Source organism: Xyrauchen texanus, chromosome 36, assembly GCF_025860055.1.
Source record: "Xyrauchen texanus isolate HMW12.3.18 chromosome 36, RBS_HiC_50CHRs, whole genome shotgun sequence".
NCBI lineage: Eukaryota > Metazoa > Chordata > Actinopteri > Cypriniformes > Catostomidae > Xyrauchen > Xyrauchen texanus.
Genome location: NC_068311.1, coordinates 20,545,291 through 20,567,060, shown reverse-complemented (window position 1 = coordinate 20,567,060; position 21,770 = coordinate 20,545,291). Strand labels below are relative to the sequence as shown.

Here is a 21,770-nt window from a genome sequence, read left to right as displayed (position 1 = left end):
AATTTGAAAATTTAATTCGAAAATTGAATTTGACTTTTTTATTTGACTGTTTTACAAATATTAACTAATACAATCTCATAATGAGATTTAATGATGATTATATCTGACTGAAGTGCAAAGCAAGGGAGAAATGTGGCAAAGAATGGAAGAAATGTTGCTATCTTTCCCCTTTGTCAGTTCTTTGCCAGGTTTTCAGGATGATATTTCCCTCAAAAACTATGCTAAAACACAGGATTTTATGGACTATATAAGCATTTTCTTCCCGAAATTCAAATGAAGAAATCCCTATTTGATTAGTAATAATTCTGGTCCCACTTGTTATACCAGCTTCTCATTTGCATCTAAATATTTGAATGAGTTATTCATGATGAGCTATTTGTAAATTAATTTAATCATTTACAATGCAAGAAGCTTGGCAGAGCCATATGAGGATGTTGACATTAAAATAATAAAATACTCGTAAAGCATTTGTATACTGTACAACCAAGACAGATACAGTAAATGGACGGAAAGGTGTGTGTGTGTGTGTGTGTGTGTGTGTGGATGGATGAATATAGATGAGTATAAAAATAATAATAATAATACTCTAATAATACTTTGCACTCACATCTCTTCTCTAGCTTCCACCTTTCATGCCAACCTTGAAGCTTTTTCTTGCAGCACTTGTTGAATCCTGACATGACTAATTGCTTGCGTTGTCTTATTCATCACTTGTAAGTCAACGTCTGCCAAATGAATAAATATATAATCAGTGTAAATGCTACCTGGGAAAATTAGGCTTCACTCAGTCAGATCAGCCGTGCAAGTATGTCTACTGTTGAAGCAGAGCCAGTAAAAAAAAAAGGTGAATTGAGATACACATGTTTTTATTTTTAAGACTTTATGCCTGACAGCTGATCTAAGATGTGAAGTCAAACACCGTTACTTGATTGTAAAAACGCTGAGCCTCATTCTTAGCTGTAGTGCTCACTAAGCTTCAATGTAAAACATTATTAAAGTGTATTATCACACCCTTTAAAGGGATAGTTCACCCAAAAATGAAAATTCTCACATAATTTATTCACCCTCATCCCATGCCAGATATGTATGACTTTCTTTCTTCTGCAGAACACAAAGTAAGGTTTTTAGAAAACAATTTCTGAATGTGAAAGTGGATATTTAGGGTAAAAAAGGACTTAAATATTGATCAGTTTCTTGCCTACACCTATCATTTCTCTTCTGAAGACATGGATTTAACTACTGGAGCCTTATGGATTACTTTTATACTGCCTTTGTGTTTTTTAGCGCTTCAAATTTATGGTCACCATTCACTTGCATTGAATGGACCTACAGAGCTGAGATATTCTTCTAAAAATCTTTGTTTGTGTTCAACAGAAGAAAGAAAATCATACACATCTGGGATGGCATGAGAGTGAGTAAATGATGAGAGAAATTTAATTTTGGGGTGAATTATCCTTTAATCATTCAGATGTCACAACTCTGTTACAGAATAGAAATTAACCCTTTACCAACCAACCCCTAAATCCAGCCAACCCTGGACTCTTCAGTACGTTATACGATAGAGCATTGTGGCACAAGCCAAAAAATGGTTTGTCTCTGAAAAAAAATATTAGTAATTGAATCAATAACATTTAAAAAAAACAAAAAAGACCCAACAGAGAAAAACACAACACATACACACCGAATCATCATTTAACTTTTAACCCCCACTAATATCCAAACACCAACACCCCTGTGGTCACATAAAATAATAATAATAATAATTAAAAAAAATATATATATATATATATATATATATATATATATATATATATATATATATATATATATATATATATATATATATATATATATATATATATATATATATAATAAACATACATAATTAAACTAAACTTCTCTCTCCTCATCCCTTCCCCGAGAGCCCCCCAAAACGGCAAATACCTACCCCACCTTCTGAAAAACAAGTCCCCAAACCCCAGCCTTCTACCTGCCTCCTCCTCAAAAGCTGCCATCAGAAAAATAATATTTTGAATTCTGTAACTATTTGTATTATTAAAAATAAGGAACTGTATTTGTGCTGAGGTCTACTAAAATAACATTAAAAAAAACAGAAGCAGAAGAGAGCACAAGATAGGATGTAGTTTATGTTTGAGGAGCGCGCCATCTGGTGTAGTACAGATGTGGTACACCTCAAAATCAAACGGAAGAAGGAAACTCCTTCGGAGGGCGACCAGACTTTTAATCATGGATCTTCAGCTGCTCATGTGAATGCTTATTAACTTGTCAGGGGTTCTCATATTGTTCATTAATAACTAGTGCAAAATGATTGTTGAAATTGCTGTTAAATGCCCCTCTCTAATTCTCACCCCATGTCTAAATCACACAAACTTGTTTTTATTGGATGTTACATAATTTGGTACTTTGTCTCATACTCATTAAGATTCAAGATTCAACTTTATTGTCATTGTGCTGAGTACAGGTACAGAGCCAATAAAATGCAGTTGTTTTCACTTATCCCAACTAAGCTGGGGTCAGACAGCAGGGTCAGCCATGAAACAGCACCGCTGGAGCAGATAGAGTCAAGTGCCTTACTCAAGTGCAAGGTCCCAACAGTGGTATCTTGGCAGTGCTGGGGCTTGAACCCCCAACCTTTCAGTCAGTATCTCAGAGCCTTAACCGCTGAGCCACCACTGGCCCTGACCCTAAGATCCAACTCATTAATTGGAGTCACTATCAAATTATAAATGTTTATGAATTTGTGATACAACTGCATTTTCCACAGAAACCACATAGTAACCATTTTTGATACTGATTTTCCAACATAAAAAAATGGATTTTTGCATATCAAAAAATAAGTAACAAAATGTATATCTACAAAGCACTAAATAGTGACTATTAAACACATCAACAAATTCAAAATGTTCCTAACGTCACCACCTTGATTAAGTGTACTCATGGATAGAAAATGCATGCATATCCCATATTATTCTGCTAATAAAGTCCTGTAGGCCTATCACCTTTGTAACAGCTGGAATAATCAATTTGAAAGCAAAGATTAACACAAAGTTAGGTCTAAATAAAAATAAACCATACAGAAATTTGTACTGTGGGAGGCAGTGCTGCAAAACTCATGAATATTAATGATTATGCACAGTAAAATATTATTTTAAATAACCTGTTTTGATCAACAGTCATACTTAATGACCGATTCAAGCACCCAAATAAATATTTCACATAATATGGTAATTTATGTAAGGTTTTAGATTCTAATTTGCCCAAATATAACTTTTTATTTTAGTAAAACAAGATTGCATCTGTACACAGATCTGTGGATGTGTGTGACATTTTAAAAATAAAATGCATTAAAAGATTCTGGGAAACGAGAGTAGCTTTAACATAGACACATTTATTGACAGTTCTGTATATGAAAGAACAGCGAACTCCGAAATTCAGACAGGGACAGAGTTGTGTTGATGTAGTGACACTAGGGGTTGCTCCTGGGAGCCTCAGACATCTCTGATCTTTGAGAAAAGGCCAATGAAAATTGTCGAGTGGAATTTGCATGCCACTCCCCTGGAAATACGGGAATATAAGGAGCTGGAACGCAACCACTCATTCAGGTTTTGCTCTGAGGAGCTGAGACAAGTTCCTGGCCATTTTAACAGGGCTTTAGAATGGGAATACATCATATGGTCTTACTGAGTCTGTTCAGAGGCACGTCATGTGGAGGGGTCCCGTGGTAGATCCTACCCGAAGGGGGAGGAGTTACTACAAACGCCACTGATGATACATTTGATACTACATTTTTCCATCTGAAAGGACTACATATTAAATGAAACAAATGACAATAAATTGCTTAGTAATCTCTTCAGTAATCAAAATACTTTTTGAATGTAACTGTATTCTTGTTAGGAATACCCAGACTTGATTATGATGTTGAACCCAAGCAGGTGTTTATTGACACACAAATGCAAACAAAGACAAGCAAGTGAGTGTGATAAATTAGTTCTGGGCAAAGGTGAAGATTGTTGATGTGGTGAAGACAGGGGATAACTCAGGAGGTGACTTTCTTAAGGTGGTGAATATACAATTAAGGCGCTTACAATGAATAGATGGAATAGGGATCGCTGGAGTAGAGGCGGAGAGGAGTCGTGGAGCAAAGGTGTGGAGACACAGGTATGTGAGTCTGTATTCCAGATTGAGAAGTGAACTCAAAGCATTTCCTGAGCTGAGATGTCTGAGGACATTTGCAGCAGAAAATAACCAACAGTAGACCGCTGATGTGTAAACTGAGTTTGATGGTACTACACTGTATAAGAGTCAAGTTATTCAATATTTTTCCTAATAAACATTCCCCAAAATTATGCAAACGCAAATTTTTCCAAACTAAGTGTTGTAGTATAACCGACAGGAGACCACTGATGTGTGAAGTGATTTAGGTGACTACACTGCAATGGAGTAAAGTTATTCAATATGTTTCCCGATAAAAATTCCCCAAAATTATGCAAAAGCACATTTTTCCAAACTAAGTGTTGTAGTATAATCAACAGGAGACCACTGATGTGTGAACTGAATTTGATGATACTAAATGGTATAAGAGTAAAGTTATTCAATATGTTTCCCAATAAAAATTCCCCAAAATTATGCAAAAGCACATTTTTCCAAACTAAGTGTTGTAGTATAATCAATAGTAAGTAAGTAAGTAAGTAAAGTTTATTTCTAAAGCGCTTTTCACAGATAAAATCACAAAGTGCTGTACACGAGAAAGGTAAAAGCAAAATCTTATATAAACAATATAAAAATATATACAATACATATGTAAAATCAAAGTGACACTAGTTAAAACCCATCAACCAAAAGCCTTCTTAAATAAACAAGTCTTCAGATCTTTTTTAAAAGAGTCAACAGAGTCAGCCAGACGCAGAGACAGGGGCAGGGCGTTCCACAGTCTGGGGGCAACAGACTGAAAAGACAGGTCCCCACGGGTTTTATAACGAGTCTTGGGGACCATAAGAAGGTTCTGGCCAGAAGACCGAAGAGTGCGGCTAGAGGAGTGCTGACTCAAAAGGACCTTGATGTACTGTGGGGCCTGACTATTTAATGCCCTAAAAGTCAGCACTAAAGCACTAGGAGACCACTGATGTGTGAACTGAATTTGATGATACAATTCTGTATAAGAGTAACTGTATTGAATATTTTTCCTAATAAAATCTTTCCAAAATTATGCAAAAACACATTTCTCCAAATTAAGTGTTGTAGTATAACCAAAAGGAGACCACTGATGTGTGAAGTGATTTTGGTAACACTACACTTTGTAAGAGTACTGTAAAACAGTTAACGATGGGCAAGGAGGAGGCGAGAACCGGCTTGTCAACATAAATAATAATTTAATAAGAAACTTAAAACACAACATAAACAAACACACATGCGGACATGCCTGTAATTCTCTCTCTCTCGAACCATCGTCACTGGCCGCCTTTATCCCTCGCGCGCCTCATCAGGCCGATTGGGGACCGGGCGCGCGATATTCCGACCGGCCCCGCCCCCCTCCGCTCCACACTCCTCCCGGTGTTATCTCAGGCCGGGGTGCCACCGGCATGATGTACACCCCCATCCCTGGGGCGGGGTGTATCTTGTGTCCCGCGTGGTCCTCCCCGCCTTCCTCGCCCTGGGAGGAGACAGGAGGGGAAGACAACAACAACAAAACAAAATAGGCGAGGAAAAATGCCAACACGGTGCGACAGGGAGAGAGAGAGGAGAGAGAGAAAAAGCTCACTCACCGGTTCTCTGATGTACCGTCGCGTGGTCCTTGAACACTCCTCCACACTCAGGCGGACGACAGCCGCTCCACCCCCGGGCGAACCGGAGTGAAACCGTCGACCCCCAGCGGGTAGAACGCGCCTTCGCTTTTCTGGCGGCAAATGGGGACACTCCTCCGCCCCTGGCAGCGGCTCTACCGCTCTGGGCGGTCGGAGAGTTTCTTCCCTCCTCCCCTCGCGGACGGCGGTCTTCCCTCGACCCCTCCGCGTCTCTAGGGACGGCAGAGCACTCCTCCGCCCCCAGCAGCGGCTCCCTCACTCCAGGCGGTCAGGGTATCCAGTCCCCACTTGCCCCGCGGACGACGGCCGTACCCTGCATCCGTGCGGTCAGGCTACTCCGTCACCCGGCAGATGGCAGCGGCGCTCCCCTGGGTGGACGGCAGTGTCGAGGACTCTGCGACGGGCATCCCTCCTCCTTCCCGGGTTTCGGGACCAATGTAAAACAGTTAACGATGGGCAAGGAGGAGGCGAGAACCGGCTTGTCAACATAAATAATAATTTAATAAGAAACTTAAAACACAACATAAACAAACACACATGCGGACATGCCCGTAATTCTCTCTCTCTCGAACCATCGTCACCGTTATCCCTCGCGCGCCTCATCAGGCCGATTGGGGACCGGGTGCGCAATATTCCGACCAGCCCCGCCCCCCTCCGCTCCACAAGTACATTTATTTAATTTGTTTAGTTTCACTTTTCGGTGTTGCACTTTGTAGACATCCATGCGCACTTGTCTCTACAGCATGTAGAGACCAATGCTATTTGTCCAGCTCAGAGGACGGCATGATGATAATTAGGTTGTAGCTTGTTGTCTTCCTTACTTAATTTGGAAAGAGGCGTTGTTTGTGTTTTAACAACGTTTTGCTTATGAGTTATTGATCCGGGAAGTTCGAATCTGTGAATATATGTCCAACTTCACCGAACTCTGGCAGATTAGGTCACACACACGAAACAACAATACCCGGACACACCTATTATTATTCTTGGGGGTTTTAACAAGGCAAATCTCACATGTGAACTGCCCAAATACAGACAGCACATTACATGCCCCACCAGACAGAAATATACTGGTTCATTGCTGCACAACATTAAAGGGTGCATATTGATCTGTCCCTCGAGCAGCTTTGGGAATCTCTGATCAATGTCCGGTTCATCTTCTTCTGATCTACAGGCAGAATCTAAAATAAGCTAAACCTGTAGCAAGGACTGTAAAGAATGGACCAATATAGCAAGGCTGAAACTACAAGCCTGCTTTGACCGCACTGATTGGAGTGTTTTTTAGGCTGCAGCCAAAGACCTGGATGAGCTCACAGATACTGTGACATCATATATGAGTTTCTGTGAGGATATGTGCATTCCTACTTGGACTTATTTAACATACAACAACGACAAACCATGGTTTACAGCAAAACTTAGGCAGCTTTGTGAGGCCAAAAAGGATGCTTACAGAAGTGGAGATAAAATCTTGTATAATCAGGCCAAAAACAGACTGACAAAGGAGATCAGAGTGGCTAAAACAAGCTATTCTGAAAAGCTGAAAAAACAGTTTTCAACAAATGGCCCACCTCAGCCCTGTCCCAAAGAAACTCAAGATCAAAGGACTTAATGACTACAGACCAGTCACTCTGATGTCTGTGGTCATGAAATGGATATGTTGGCCCACCAGAAGGACATCATTGAACCCTGCAGTTTGACTATTGAACAAACAGGTCTGTGGATAATGCAGTCAATATGGGATTTCATTGCATACTTCATCATCTAGACAGACCAGGGACTTATGCAAGGATACTATTTGTTGAATTCAGTTTTGCTTTTAACACCACCAACCCCACTCTCTTGTGGACTAAATTAACCCAGCTCTCTGTTCCTTCCTCCATCTGTCAGTGGATCACCAGCTTTCTGACAGACAGGCAGCAGCTAGTGAGAATGGGGAAATTCACCTACAGTACATGTGCCCCCAGGGATGTGTACTCTCCCCACTACTCTTCTCCCTGTACACAAATGTTTGCACCACCAAGGACCCCTCTGTTAAGCTCCTAAAGTTCACAGATAACACTATAGTCATCAGTCTCATCCAAGTTACCGATGAGTCTGCATACAGAAGGGCAGATGAACAGCTGGCCATCTGGTGCAGTCAAAACAACCTAGAACTGAATATGTTTAATACAGTGGAGATGATAGTGGACATTAGGAGGGACATCCCAACATTACCCCTGCTCACCATTCTGAAAAGCACTGTGGGTCATTCATGTATCTGGGCACTACCATCTCACAGGACCTGAAGTGGGAGACCCACATAGACTCAATATTGAAAAAGGCCCAGCAGAGGTTGTACTTCCTTCACCAGCTGATGAAGTTCAACCTGGCACTGGTGCTGCTGACACAGTTCTACTCAGCAGTTACTGAGTCTGTCCAAACCTGTCACCCAGCACACTTCCTACTTTATATCTGTATATAAAGTATTCTAACAACATTACTGCTCTATTGTATATTTATCTTTTTTCATCTGTTATATATATAATTTTTTTATTTTTATGTCACTATATGTATATATGTTTAAATGTATATGTTTGTATGTATATATGTATATACGGTTGCATCTGAACTGGAAGCTTCTGTCAGCATGAAAATTCCTTGTGTGTGTAAGGATACTTGGCAATAAAGCTCATTCTGATTCTGATTACCATTGCCCCATGTCTGCCAAACATGTTGAGTGGTCCAAACATCATTTACTGCCTGAAACTGAACTTTTGGTCAGATTTTTGGAGTAATGCACTTTGCTGCATAGAGAGCTATAGGACGCTCCTTTGCTCCCTAATTAGGGAATGACAGAAATGCAAGTGCAAAGGGAATTGCGAAACCATTTGAATTTCGGCAGGCTCCATACAGGACGCAGAGGAAGTGAATTAGCAAACAGGGTAATTAATATTGTTTTTTTCAATATGACAGAGTCCTAATGCGTAACACATTGCTTTTCCAGTTTAAATTTAGCAGACTTTGTACATTTGTGTATGCAAACAGTAATATGCAATTTGCAATTGCATTTGGATTATGTCACAATTTATGTGTCCACAAATAGAAAATGCTACTGAAAATACAATTTGCAATTTGGTTGGAAAATAGTCCTCTATCATCCCATAGTTTCCATTCAAATGGCCTTTTATCGACAAAAATGGTGTGAGTGATGACGTCATGCAAAAAAAAAAACATATTTTGTCAAATAAGTTTTGGCTTATTACCAAAGAAGTCTGCACTTAAGCCGTTTCCATACAGAAATGTGTGTGTCGCTAATTGTGTAGGCCATTCCTTTCGCCGCTCTCCCAGGTGGTCCCTAATCCAGGGTTTACATATAGTATGATACACTCCTGATAGTCAATAGGCTGTTTTGAACGATCATCTAAGATAAAGCATTGCCATCACAACTGCATTATGCACCGCATATTTGTCCAGCATCTTTTAATGACCTAAAACACCAACTGAACTTGATTGTCATCTAAAATTTATTTTAGCATCATAATGCAATTTTCAGAAGAAGCTCAGCAAATGTGATCTGAGGTAAAGATGGTTAAATTTAAAATATGTAAAAGTTTAAAAATTTTCAAAACCTTGTTTTCTGAAAGTGAACTCAGCATTGGACAAATAGTTCTGATAATTTATAGTCTTGAAAAAAGGCAATTATATAGGCCTAACAATATAATTTTTTCATTTGGTAATTATTTGTTTAATTTAATGCCTTATTTGTTTGGTGATTTATTTTATTTAATACAGGGAATTCTGCCGGCATCTGTTCAAAAGTAAACTAAACAATAACTTTATAGAATTGGGCTGTTAGTGTTCCAAAAAAGCACATTGAAGCTTTTCTCCTTGTATTGTGTATTTATTTTTAATTTAAAACATCTTCGTGCACAGAAATGATATGATTTTTGTATTGTGGGCTAATTCCATGACTGCCGTCTATTATATTGAATGGTGTGGAAAAGTAACTTCAATAAATAAACGGATGGCTACCACGATTAAATTAATCGTAAAAAGTGGCCATTCATTTGTTCTCCATGCAGTTGTCAATGACAGGTGCGTGATACGAGATATTGGTTGTGGAACATCTGGAGGTGCCATGACACACGTGTTTGCAGCATCGGATCTGTGCAGGTATGCCGTTAAGACCAATCCATAACAGTGCGAGGAATGCTTCACATACAATAAATTGGCTTTCAAGGATGTATATATACATTGTCGTCATGATTAACACAGGCTGACGATTGGGGATTGGGGTCTCGAAACAATAAATTTTTGCGTTAATGCCAATTTTCTTGACAAAAAGTGTTTCCAGACCAGTTTTTTGCAACATTTGAAGTATCGCCATAGTGTTGCACTAGAGTTTAACGGGAAAATATTATGTTGACACTTCGATCATACGCGATCATTTGAATTTCCATGAGCTATATCGGTAAACTTTTTGATGCACAAAAAAACCCTTTGATGGAAACATAGTTATTGTATAAATATAGTATATTTTAAGGAAAATGAGCCTATAGTCCACTTATATGGTCATTGTGTTTAACAGCATGCCATTTCATGATAAATGTATGAAATTTTTAAAATGGCATATCAGATGAAATTAGAGACTCCAAGCTGTCTGCACCATGTTTTTTTGTAACATGACTCTTTTATGAAAGCCTAGAGTCTCCTGAAAAGAGAACATTCTGTTTCAATGAAATAAAAAATGCAAAGCCTATAGTGAAGCCAAAACATAATGTCCACGCCTGTGGACATGGGGTCTCAGAAGGTTAAAGTGCCCTTGTAATTTAATAATAATAAAAACAGAACCACAAACAGTTGATCCTCTGTAATTTATTAATATGTGATTCAATATTTGTACACTATAAAATATGTTTTCCTATAACCAAAAAATCAGTTAATGTCAAAGTTCATACTATTTGTATGTGTACATGCAGAGTACCCTAAAGTTTACTGAAATGTTGTATCTTTGATTTCTTTGCCATGGTGTTCACACATCAACATATACAAGTTAGATTAAAGACAATATTTATAGGAGATGAACTCTGTTACATGGTACATACAAAACTTCAGCTTGGTCCTTTGAAGGTTTGGTACATGGGATTTAAAGTAAACAACCCCAAAACGAATACTAAGAATGTGTATAGACCAGTTCCTTTAAGGTATTAAGGCTAACTAAGGCAAACATATTTTTGGTTGTAGCTATTGGGTTGGTTACTGTTGTTGTTTTCTATAGCAGAATGAAATTATTACTGCAATAAACAAATCTTGTGGTATTTAAATAGCCCCTCATCATTTCTTTCACAGGCACACTTGATTCATCTCACAATTACAAATTAAAACATACATTAATCTTCTATGACAAGATAACCGATGGCTGGATCATGAAACAATTCATTTAAATATGATCAAAACAAATGCATAGTTGTTGCATAGTACCTTAAAATCAGTCTTCTGTCACATGCAACTAAAAACAAAAACACTATTTAATCCTGACCAATTACTGTCAAAAAGTGAAAATCAGATGTGGAATGATTCAGAAGAAAAAAAAAATCCTAATTTATTAATTTTCAAAACTGAGCAGTGTTTCCGATCAGTAGTTTTTTCTCTCTTTTTTTTTATATATCAACTCTTGTGACCCCTGCAATTTATGATCTTAAAAGACTTTCTTAGAGATGGTTGCTTAATATCACTTCTGCATTCTGTGCAGTGATAGAGTTCAATGACACTTGCACTATATATTGAGATGATTACATCTTTTAATTCCACTGAAATGGTATATACTGTATATTTCACACAAAACTTTTCCACAGTTTGCTGTGCAAAAACAACAGTAGTGATGCCAACTTTAGTGCTGTCATTTTCTCAATTCAGAGATCTTGTAATGCACAAGCATCTGAAAAATGTCCCCACTTCTGTCCTGACTTGCCAAATGGCACTGTTCTGTAAAGCTCCAGTGCACCATGTGTGCTGGAAAACTCAGTATGAAATCCCTCTGAGAAGCTCAAGAGCCTTTGCACTGGATTATAGCATGTCATCTTGGTTTTCCCTGGTTGGAGTTCTCCTGCGCCGGGACCGCATGCTGGAGAAAAAGGATGAGGTGGTGAGGGCGATGCGGCTCAGACCTACATTTAGACAATGTACTTCTGATGTCACCGGCACTTCTGCGAAAAGAGCCCTGTCCCGGGACACCCGCGTAAGGGTGTCACTGTTCTCGATGTCTTTCACTATGTTCAAGATCTCTTGCCTCTCTGTCTGTCGGGTCATCCCACGGATATTTAGTATGGCAGAGACATGTTTTCTCCTACAAACAAAAATGCAAACATTTTTTTACTCTTGATTGATGTATGTGGCGTCACATTTAATTAATGTATAATGTCATAATAACAGTGAAATGTATAGAATGGCTAAAGCCAGAGGTGATCTGAGATTAGGTGTGTGTAATTAAATTGTGTTCAGGGAGTCCAAGTCCTTAGTAGCTTTAAAATAAATGTCACTTTTTTTTAATTAAATCCAAAGAGTATTAAACATGCAATCACAGTTACATTTCTTGTTTTCCATATTCCAATACACGTTTTCCTTGCACAGCTGCTTTATATATATTCCTAATTACTTCAACATAATGCCATCCAGTGAACAGCAAATCCAATGTCAGCAAATGTGCTCACGCAACGTTCTCTCAGTAGCGTCACAGGAAAAGATGAAAATACCATGGTATTTGTAGTAAAACTATAATAACCACACAATTATGATTTGTTTTACAATAGTTTTTATTTCCCTATATTATTACTATGATTTTACTATGAATATCAAGGTAAAAATATGGTAAATATAGTAAAAACATGGTAAACTTATTGCAAGGGAATGCAAAACTATTGCGAGGGACCGTACAACTTATTGCGAGGGCATGCAAAATTTTTTGGAAGGGAATGAAAAGTTCTGTGAGGGAACACAAAACTTCTTGTGAGGAAATGCAAACTATTGTGAGGGCATGCAATTTATTGCGAGAGCATGCAAATTTTATTGCAAGGGAACGCAAACTATTGTGAGGGCACACAAAACTCATTTTGAGAGAATGCAAACTATTGCAAGGGCATGCAATCTATTGCAATCTATTGGGCACGCAAAACTTATTGCGAGGTAATGCAAAACTTATTGTGTGGAAACGCAAACTATAGCAAGGCCACACAAAACTTATTGTGAGGGAATGTAAACTATTGTGAGGGCATGCACAAATTATTGTGAGGGCATGCAAACTACAGTATTGCAAGGGAACGCAAAACGTATTGTGAGGGAAAGCAAACTATTGTGAGGGCATGAAAACTATTGCGAAGGCACGCAAAACTTATTGTGAGGATAAGCGAACTATTGCAAGGGCACGCAAACTATTGCGAGGGCAAGCAAAAATTATTGCGAAGGAACATAAACTATTGTGAAGGCATGCAAAACTTAATGCGAGGGAAAGTAAACTATTGAGATGGCATGCAAACTATTCCAAGGGCACACAAAACTTATTTTGAGAGAAAGTATATTATTGCGAGGGCATGCAAACTACTGCGTGGGCACCCAAAACTTATTGCAAGGGCACACAAACTACAGTTGTGAGGGAATGCACACCATTGTGAGGGCATGCAAACTATTGCAAAGGCATGCAAAACGTATTGTGAGGGTATGTAAACTATTGCGAGGGAACACAAAAATTATTGTGAGGGTATGTAAACTATTACGATGTCATGCAAACTATTGCGATAACATTCAAAACGTATTGCAAGGCCACGCAAACGACAGTATTGCGAAGGAACGCAAAACTTATTGCGAGGGCACGCAAACTATTTTGAGGGCAAGCAAAACTTATTGTGAGGTACGCAAACTATTGCGAGGGAACACAAAACTATTTGAGAGAATAAAATCCCACCCTGTCCTCTAAGGGGTTCCGTAAAATGGTGATAGGGTCTTGTTTGCATGGTGAGTGTGTGGTTAGTACTGAAAATGTAACATTAACATGCCCAAGATTTCTTACAGGGGTTGTCAAGTATTGTCAATACTGTAGAGAGCTACAGCATCTAGTAAAATCAAAATAGTAGCCGAGTAGACTGAAACTACATTTATTAAATATTATGCAAGACATGCAAAAAAAGACTTGAAATGCTGTGCTTTTTTGGTTTAACTGTAAACATTAACATGTTCTTCATGGCATGCCAAAATGCATGCTACAACATTGCTGCACTGAAAGGAAAAGAATGCTCATAACCAGAGTTGGCTCCTGTTCATTTAATTCAAAGACAGTTTTATAGATAATAAAAATGTGGGAAGATCTGGACTGTAGATAGGAGGGTTTTTAAGTGTTCATCAGTTTAAAACCCAAAGGTGTTGCTAATGTAAAACAATGGAGCCCACACCACATCTAGGTCATGCATTTAAAGTTTCAAGCTTAAATTAGCACACATTCCACAAAAGAGAGCTTCCTCAGTATTCTGCAGTCGTATAGGACTCTTGATTAGGTAAATACACTCTCTAGGTTAAGCTATGGAGCTTAAGGTCAAACCCTGGCAGGATGCCTGTGTTATTGCTTTGTCTTTGTCAGAATCGAGAGTTGGACAACTGTACACCTTTCATGCGAATCTGGGATAACCAAACAATCTCCCATAAAAATCAGGAAACTGCAAAGGTCTTGTTTGCTTTTACAAGCCCCTCTTATGCTGTTAAACAGAATAGATGGCAATGACCATGTTTAGCCAGAACAATCTGCTTTTTGACCTCTATCATATCAGGGGCTACAAGGTATGCCTCAAGACGCTCACCGTATGTCAGGGAATTCCCGTACCAGCATGCCGACTTCCATTTGGATGGAGGGAGTGTCTTCCAAGAGAATTATCTCTGACAGGTGAGGAATAACGCTGTCAAGCCATGAGGCAGAGGATTCCTGGATGGATGCAAACAGACAAGATAACATCAGATCAACCTTCATGTTTGTCATGCGTCCAAATCAGATAACTAAATACTGCCAATGCAGAGATTAATCCATGGAAACCTCTATTTCTGGACCATGTATATTAAAGCTCAGATTAAAAAGAACTGCCTGGTACTAAAGATTTGAATGTGCTGCATTTCCAAAAAAACACCATGTAGAGATGTCAAAAGTAGTGGTACTTTTGTACCATGTAAATTAAAAAACTTACCCAAATACCTGTGTGCAGTACTTTTGAATGCTTTATTTTAGGTGTCTTTAAAAACAATGTACTAACATCAAAAGGAGCAGGGTTAAGGTTAGGGATAGGGGTTAGTTTTTAGGGTAAGCATTGTGGTTAGGTGTAAGGTTAACTGAGTAACTACAGATGTAATTAAATGCAGGTACTTCAATGCAACAATACATATGTACATAAGTACATTGTAGCAAATGCTTAAGTACATTGTAGTTAAAGACACCTAATATAAAGTGAGTCCAACTGTTTTTATTAACTTTTACAATACTCACATTATTATATAACTTTTCATTAGCATATTAGCTTTGCTATGTATCAAAATTGTTATTGAGAAATTTCACTGTTCAATTTTGGTTTGTGGCAACCCTACTGCAATGTACAGAAAGCTAAGTGTGCTTAAACTTCCATGAAAATCACAAGATCCAAACAATAACATCTAGAAAATGCTATATTTTACCCTCATGTCTCTAAAAACATGCCTAGATGATTAAGTATAGGAGCACGTGTTATTCCAATTGAGTTTAAATATCTATGTTCATTACACTAGGGCAGGTTTTCTTGACTTCCAGTTTGACCTTTAAGGCAAGTCATGTCTTCAAAGGCCCAGGCCAGGATGCTCTTCCATAAACAAAAGGCATCCTGTTGTCCACAGAGGTGACAAACGGATGTTTTAACTGGAGAAAGGGGCAGAAGCTTCATAGGGAAAAGGAGAATTTTGGCATGTCATAGAGATGCCCTTTGGAGCCAAGGGCCTATTTGGTCACCTGTCTCTATGCCCATTCCAGTGGTGCCATTCTTCAAACTTTCCTTTTGTATGAAAGTTGTCACAACTGTTGTGGATTTTTCCACTGGCTAGCGCTACGGGGAACAGCTTTAGCTGTGAGCCGAGCTGAATAATGTGTGGAACACGTCAATGAACATTGACCGGAATTTATAGCCTCGGCTGATGTAATCATTAGATGCACCTGAGGCCAGGCTATAAATGGATACGTCACCAGGTGTCGTCAGAAACTCTTTTTCAGAGCGATTCTGTTTCTGTGTGTTTCACAAACCCTGTCAAAACTTTCTTTCCTCTGTTAGGAGATAGATTCTGTTAGGCAGTGTGCAGTGAACGTTGTTCTATTTTTCTCTTCTGTTTAGAAAATATTATATATATATATATATTTCTAAAAAAAAAAAAAAAAAAAAGAGAGAGAATGACTGAAAGCAAACGGTGCGTGTTCCCCTCTTCTCGCTCTATAGCTGAAGACGGCACACATCAGTTTTTGCTGTTTGTTTGGGGGTAGAGCACGCTGCTCTCGCGTTGCAGCAGGGCGGGTGCGAGCACTGCGATTTGCTTTAACAGGCAGAGTGCGTCATGCTCGCCTCGCTTGCTTCCGGGAGTCAGCACTCACGAAAAGATCGTTCGTGGGGCTCGTGCATGGATTTGACTGAGGAGCAAGAGACGGGTTGATCCCTTTCTCTCACTCTCTCCCCAAACCCAGCTGGTCCTTCACATGATCTTGAAGCCCGTTCCGACGCTTCTTCGGATCATGAGGTGGATCATTATTCTCTTCCCGCCTCCGAGCTTTCCGTCCGCGATAAAAAATCTACGGAGGAATTGCTCGATGTTGTTACTCGTGCGGTTGCCAGATTGGACTGGCCACGCGAAAAAGAGACCATCCAAACGCACCAATTAGGGGATAGATTTTATCTTCCAGTCTAAGAAAGGGAATGCCTCATGGGTCCCTTCCCTTTCTTTGATAACCTCCATGAAGAGCTTTTTCGCTCATGGAGAACCCCTAAAAAAAAAAAAAAAAAGAAATAATAATAAAAAAAAAAAAATATATAAAATATATATATATATTTTCTTCCCGTGTTCACATACCCTCGACGTCATTATATTCGACTATCGTGGGTGCTGAGGCACGGGGGTATGCAGTGATGCCGCCGGTTGAAGAGACGCTATGGGCTATCTCTCGCCGGGCTCGGCATAGTCACTTAAAGCCCTCTCTCCCCTCAAAGCCTTGTAGGACAACCTCCACTTTAGTGGGAAGGGCTTATCAAGCAGCAGGTCAGGCTGGTGCTGCTCTGCACACTATGCTGTTTTTCAGGCGTACCAGGCTGACCTCCTGGGCGACCTGAGTGTGGGTTCTGACGCTTGACGAGCAAGCCTCAGACCCTCCTCGGTCCTGACTGAAGGGAGGCTCAAAAGCAAAGCGTGGCTGAGTCGTGCTCCTCCTCCCAGGGATTGGGGACAGTCTCGCCGCCCTCGCCAGCCCCCGAAGCAAGACCTCAGGACTATAAATTCTAGTAAGAGAAAACCCTGACGGTCTTGTGCCTAGATTAGGGGGTAGCTCCCCTCGGGATCAAAATTGGGTGTTTTCGCTGTTCCTGCATTTTATTCAGGACGCGAAACACCCGACAACCCCTCAACAGGAAGTGTTAATATATAATACCCATCTCAGAGATCCTGGCAGCGTGGAAACTTCTGCCAGATATATTCTGTTCTGTGGGTCTTATAAGGGCATCAGGATTTAATTCTCTCGCCGCTTTTCCGTGTTTCAACGGCGTGTTCTCACTACCAGTAACCGAATTCTTTTTTGTAAAAAAAAAAAAAAAAAAAAAACTCAATCTCCTGGTTAAAGGGGCCATGGAATGTGTTCCCCTTCCAGAGAGAGAGTTAGGTTATTACACTAAATACTTCCCATTTCCCATGGAGGGTGAGGGGTGGCGTCTGGCTTAGATCTTAAAGCTTGAACTACCCGTGGGTGTTCAAGTCCAAGATGATGCCTGTCAAGACGGTCGTGTCTCAAGCCCTACAACTCGTTTGGCTGGTCACCATCGATCTTATGACACACTTCTATACTTCATTTAGAAGTTCTGCCACAACATGGAAAGTTCCTGAGGTTCACTTCTGGGGGCGAAGTCTTCCAGGGTCAGGTTCTTTCACTCAGCCTAGCCCTTTTTACCCGCACATTCACAATGCATGATGTAGCGCTGGCTCCTTGCGACTCCGGGGCATCTGCATTCTGAATTACGTAGACGACTGGCTGATCCTAGCGCAGTTCCAGGAACTGGCAGTTCAGCACAGGGACATCGTCTTAGCTCATCTGTTTCTCTGGGGTTGAGGCTCAACGCCAAGAAGAGCGTACTCTCTCCCACTCAGAACACTGTCTATCGGGGCATCGTATGGAGTTCAATCACAATGCGGGCACAACTGTCTCCCGCTAGGATTGAGTCCATTCAGATCACCCTGAGCAAAGTCAGGCTAGGTCAAGGTTGCACTGTTATCAGTATCAACGATTTCCAGGTCTCAGGGCTGAACGCGTCCACGGTGATCCCTCTGGACCTTCTGCTCATGAGACCGTTTTTGTTGTGGCCAAAAGCCAGGGGATTTCTTCCAAGGGCCAAAACCCCTGGGCTAAATAGGGTTATGCGCCTCAGGCTTCGTTCCCTTTCTATGTGGTTCAGACCCCGGTTTTCTGCCTTGGGTCCCACTCTAGGTGCGTCTTGTTGTCGCAGACTGCTAACGACAGACGCCTCCCTGACGGGCGGGGTAGTGGCCTTAAGTGGTCGTCCAGCTTAAGGGGATAGGAGGGTCGTCAGCTCGGTTGTCACAGTCACTGTCTCGGGTTGATGGCTGTATTTCTGGCCCTGAAATACCTCAGAAATGCAGCGGTAGCCTCTTACATAAATCTTCAAGGAGACCCACGTTCTTGTCAGCTGTATTTCTGACATGTCGGATTCTCCTTAGGGCCCAGGGTAAGCTCCTGTCACTCAGGTCAGTTATATCCCTGGATGCCCGTATACGGGAGCAGATTTACGGTCCAGACAGGAAATACCAACATGGGAGTTAAGAACTCCACCCTAAGGTAATAGTTGCCCAGAGTTCGCCAGCAAAGGTTTTTGCCTCTTACTGATAGCACCGCACTGGCCGAACAGGGCTTGGTTCTCGGAGCTAATCTCTTCTCTCGACGACTCGCCTTGGGCGATTCCGAAGAGGAAGGATCTTCTATCTCAGGCACAGGGCAATATTTCATCCCTGCCCAGAATTGTGGAATCTTTCATGTTTGGCCCCTAAGGGTACCAACTGAGGGACACAGGGCTTTCTCCTGAGGTTATCGAGACCTTTTTAAATGCCAGGATTTTTCCACTTGGAACAAGTTTGGGTGAGATCTTAGGGCAGAAGAGGACCTCTTCACCTCTATGGATAGCACAATGTCTCCTCTACTTCTCCCTGAAATCACCCAGCCCCCTTGGGTCTGGACGTTAAGACACATACATGACCCGGAATGCGTCTGTATGTATTTCTTTCCCGGTTTCTCTGCTCCGGGAGTCTTGGCGATGTTCACCAGCAAGGGTCTTGCCTCCTATTAATGGCGCCGGCTGGCGGACAGGATATGTTTCTCGGAGCTAATTCCTCTCCTCGACGGCTCGCCTTGGGCGATTCCGGACAGGGAGGACCTTCTCGTCCTTGGCCCGAATTGTGAAACCTTTCATGTCTGGCCCCTAAGGGTACCAAATGAGGTTCACAGTGCTAGGTGCTAGGGCTCCCTCCACTTGGAACTGATCTGGGTAGATTTTACAGGGCAGAAGAGGACCTCTTCGCCTCTGTTGATAGCGCAATGTCTCCTCTACTTCTCCCGAAGTCGCCCAGTCCCCCTTGGGAGGGGCTGAACGTAGTAACGCAAATGCGCCTGCATGCGTTTCCTTCTACTAAAGTTCTTATTACAGAACCAGCTAACTGCCAGTTTGTTTCAGTTCTGGATTTTCTGTAGAAAGAACTGTCAGCGGGCACTTGCCTCGCCACTGCCAGGTTCTATGTGGCCACTGCGGTTTGCCACGGCTTGGTGGGCGGGTGCCCTCAAGAGGCATCCTCATTATTGCCGGGCCTACAAGCGGCGGTCAAGCTTCGCCAGTAGGTTTCAGGGCGCACTCTACCAGAGGGCTCTCCTCCTCTAAAACCTTGGCTAGAGGTCTCCCTCTGCAGCAAGTTTGTGATGCGGCAGGTTGTCCTCTCTGCACACATTCATTGGATTTTTATAGTTTGGATGTTTTGCCACTCCGGGCTCTTATGCCCTTGAGTCGACATCTCAAGCTCATGTCTGGACAAGTTTGTGATCGCGGCAGGCTGGTCCTCTCCGCTCACATTCATCAGTTTTTATGACAAGTTTGTGGTGCGATAGGGTTCTCTTCGCACACATTCATCGAACTTTATGGGTTAGATGTTTATGCTACTCCGGGTTCTTATGCCCTTGAGTCGACATCTGAAGCTCATGTCTGAGACCTCTCGCGGTTTTGTGAGTACACTGCACAACCGTAGGGGTCCGGACAGCCCCAAGTGCGGCGGCGTGGGTATTGCGTTCCCCGTAGCGTTTAGCAGCGCAACATCGTAGTGAAGCCTTTTGTAAAGGGAACGTCTCGGGTTACATGTGTAACCCTTGTTCCCTGAAAAGGCGGAGCGAGATGTTGCGCTGCTTTGCCGCACTGGGGCGTCCCAGGACTGCTCTTCAAAAGAAGTATCTGGCGACACCTGGTGACGTATCCATTTATAGCCTGGCCTCAGGTGCATCTAATGATTACATCAGCCGAGGCTATAAATTCCGGTCAATGTTCATTGACGTGTTCCACACATTATTCAGCTCGGTGGCGCTTAGCAGCGCAACATCTCGTTCCGCCTTTTTCAGGGAACAAGGGTTACACATGTAACCCGAGACGTTTTGTTAAGTATGACGAATGCTGGAATAAGGAGTTCAGGACAAATTTGCTTTATTGACTAATAATAACAACTAATATATAATAATACTAATTATAAGAAAAAAAAAATGCATTCCAAAATTCTAAATGTCCATTAATGTCCACATTTTCCATTTTACTGTAACATGTGATGTATTTAACATTATGCTTATGAGGTAAAGTGAGACACAGTATTTTGAATATACCCCTTCTGATTACCATAATCTAGTATATTTATTAAAGCGCTATCATATGAGCAAGAGTGCTGTATGTACCGCTATCAGCATGGCTTTGATTCGGCTGCAGGTAACGGTTCAATGAAGAAAAAGTGAAAACTATGGACTGTCCATAAAAAAACCCTTGTGTGTGGAACTACTTTCTTATGCCACACGATCTGCCATTGCTAGTCCGAAAGATTTGCCCAAGCCTCTGTTACTAATTAAATACAATTAGTACTTGTATCAACAGCTTGGGCTGTTTCTAACAAGTTATTGGATAAATTTCATTAATGAACATGATGCAGCTGTTAATTTATCTCTATTCCTCAACTGTAGTGTGATAGTAATCTGCTCCGATCGTGGAGTGATGGTGCCATACATGCTATCTGAATTATCCTATGAGTGTTTCAGTCATGTTCAAGAGTTTTGATGTCAGAAAGAAAACATGTAGGCCGCCAGTTTCATTCTTGTACATTTCCTGGGGAATGTTTGAAAGTTTATGTCTTCTTCCAGCTTGGAAACTTGTGTCAAGTAGGCACCCTGAGCATGTTTGATTACTCCGTATGTCACGATTCTCAGCTGTGATTGGTAGTAATAATGAAGCTGTTTGTTTAACTCTATTTCTCAGCTACCGTGTAGTAATAATCCGGGCGATAATGGAGCGAGAGTCAGTTCTGGATGGCTTCAAAGAAACTCAAGCACTGTCTCACACAGTTTGTTAACATCAGCTCAATTCGCTCATTGCACAAACAAGACATCTTTTGTCACCACCTACTGGCTCAAACCTTTAA

General features: G+C 41.0%; 1 protein-coding gene across 2 annotated transcripts in view; it reads right to left on the bottom strand.

The window, feature by feature from the left end:
* Positions 1-10,665: 10,665 nt before the first annotated feature.
* LOC127630184 (tumor necrosis factor alpha-induced protein 2-like) overlaps positions 10,666-21,770 on the bottom strand; it is a 73,052-nt gene continuing 61,947 nt past the window's right edge. For both annotated transcript variants that reach the window (XM_052107658.1, XM_052107657.1), the window contains exons 12-13: positions 14,642-14,763; positions 10,666-12,144 (exon numbers count right to left, since the gene is read on the bottom strand). In XM_052107658.1, the coding sequence (XP_051963618.1) occupies positions 11,865-12,144; positions 14,642-14,763 (402 nt within the window). In that variant the 3' untranslated portion in view covers positions 10,666-11,864. The remainder of the gene's footprint in view (positions 12,145-14,641; positions 14,764-21,770) is intronic.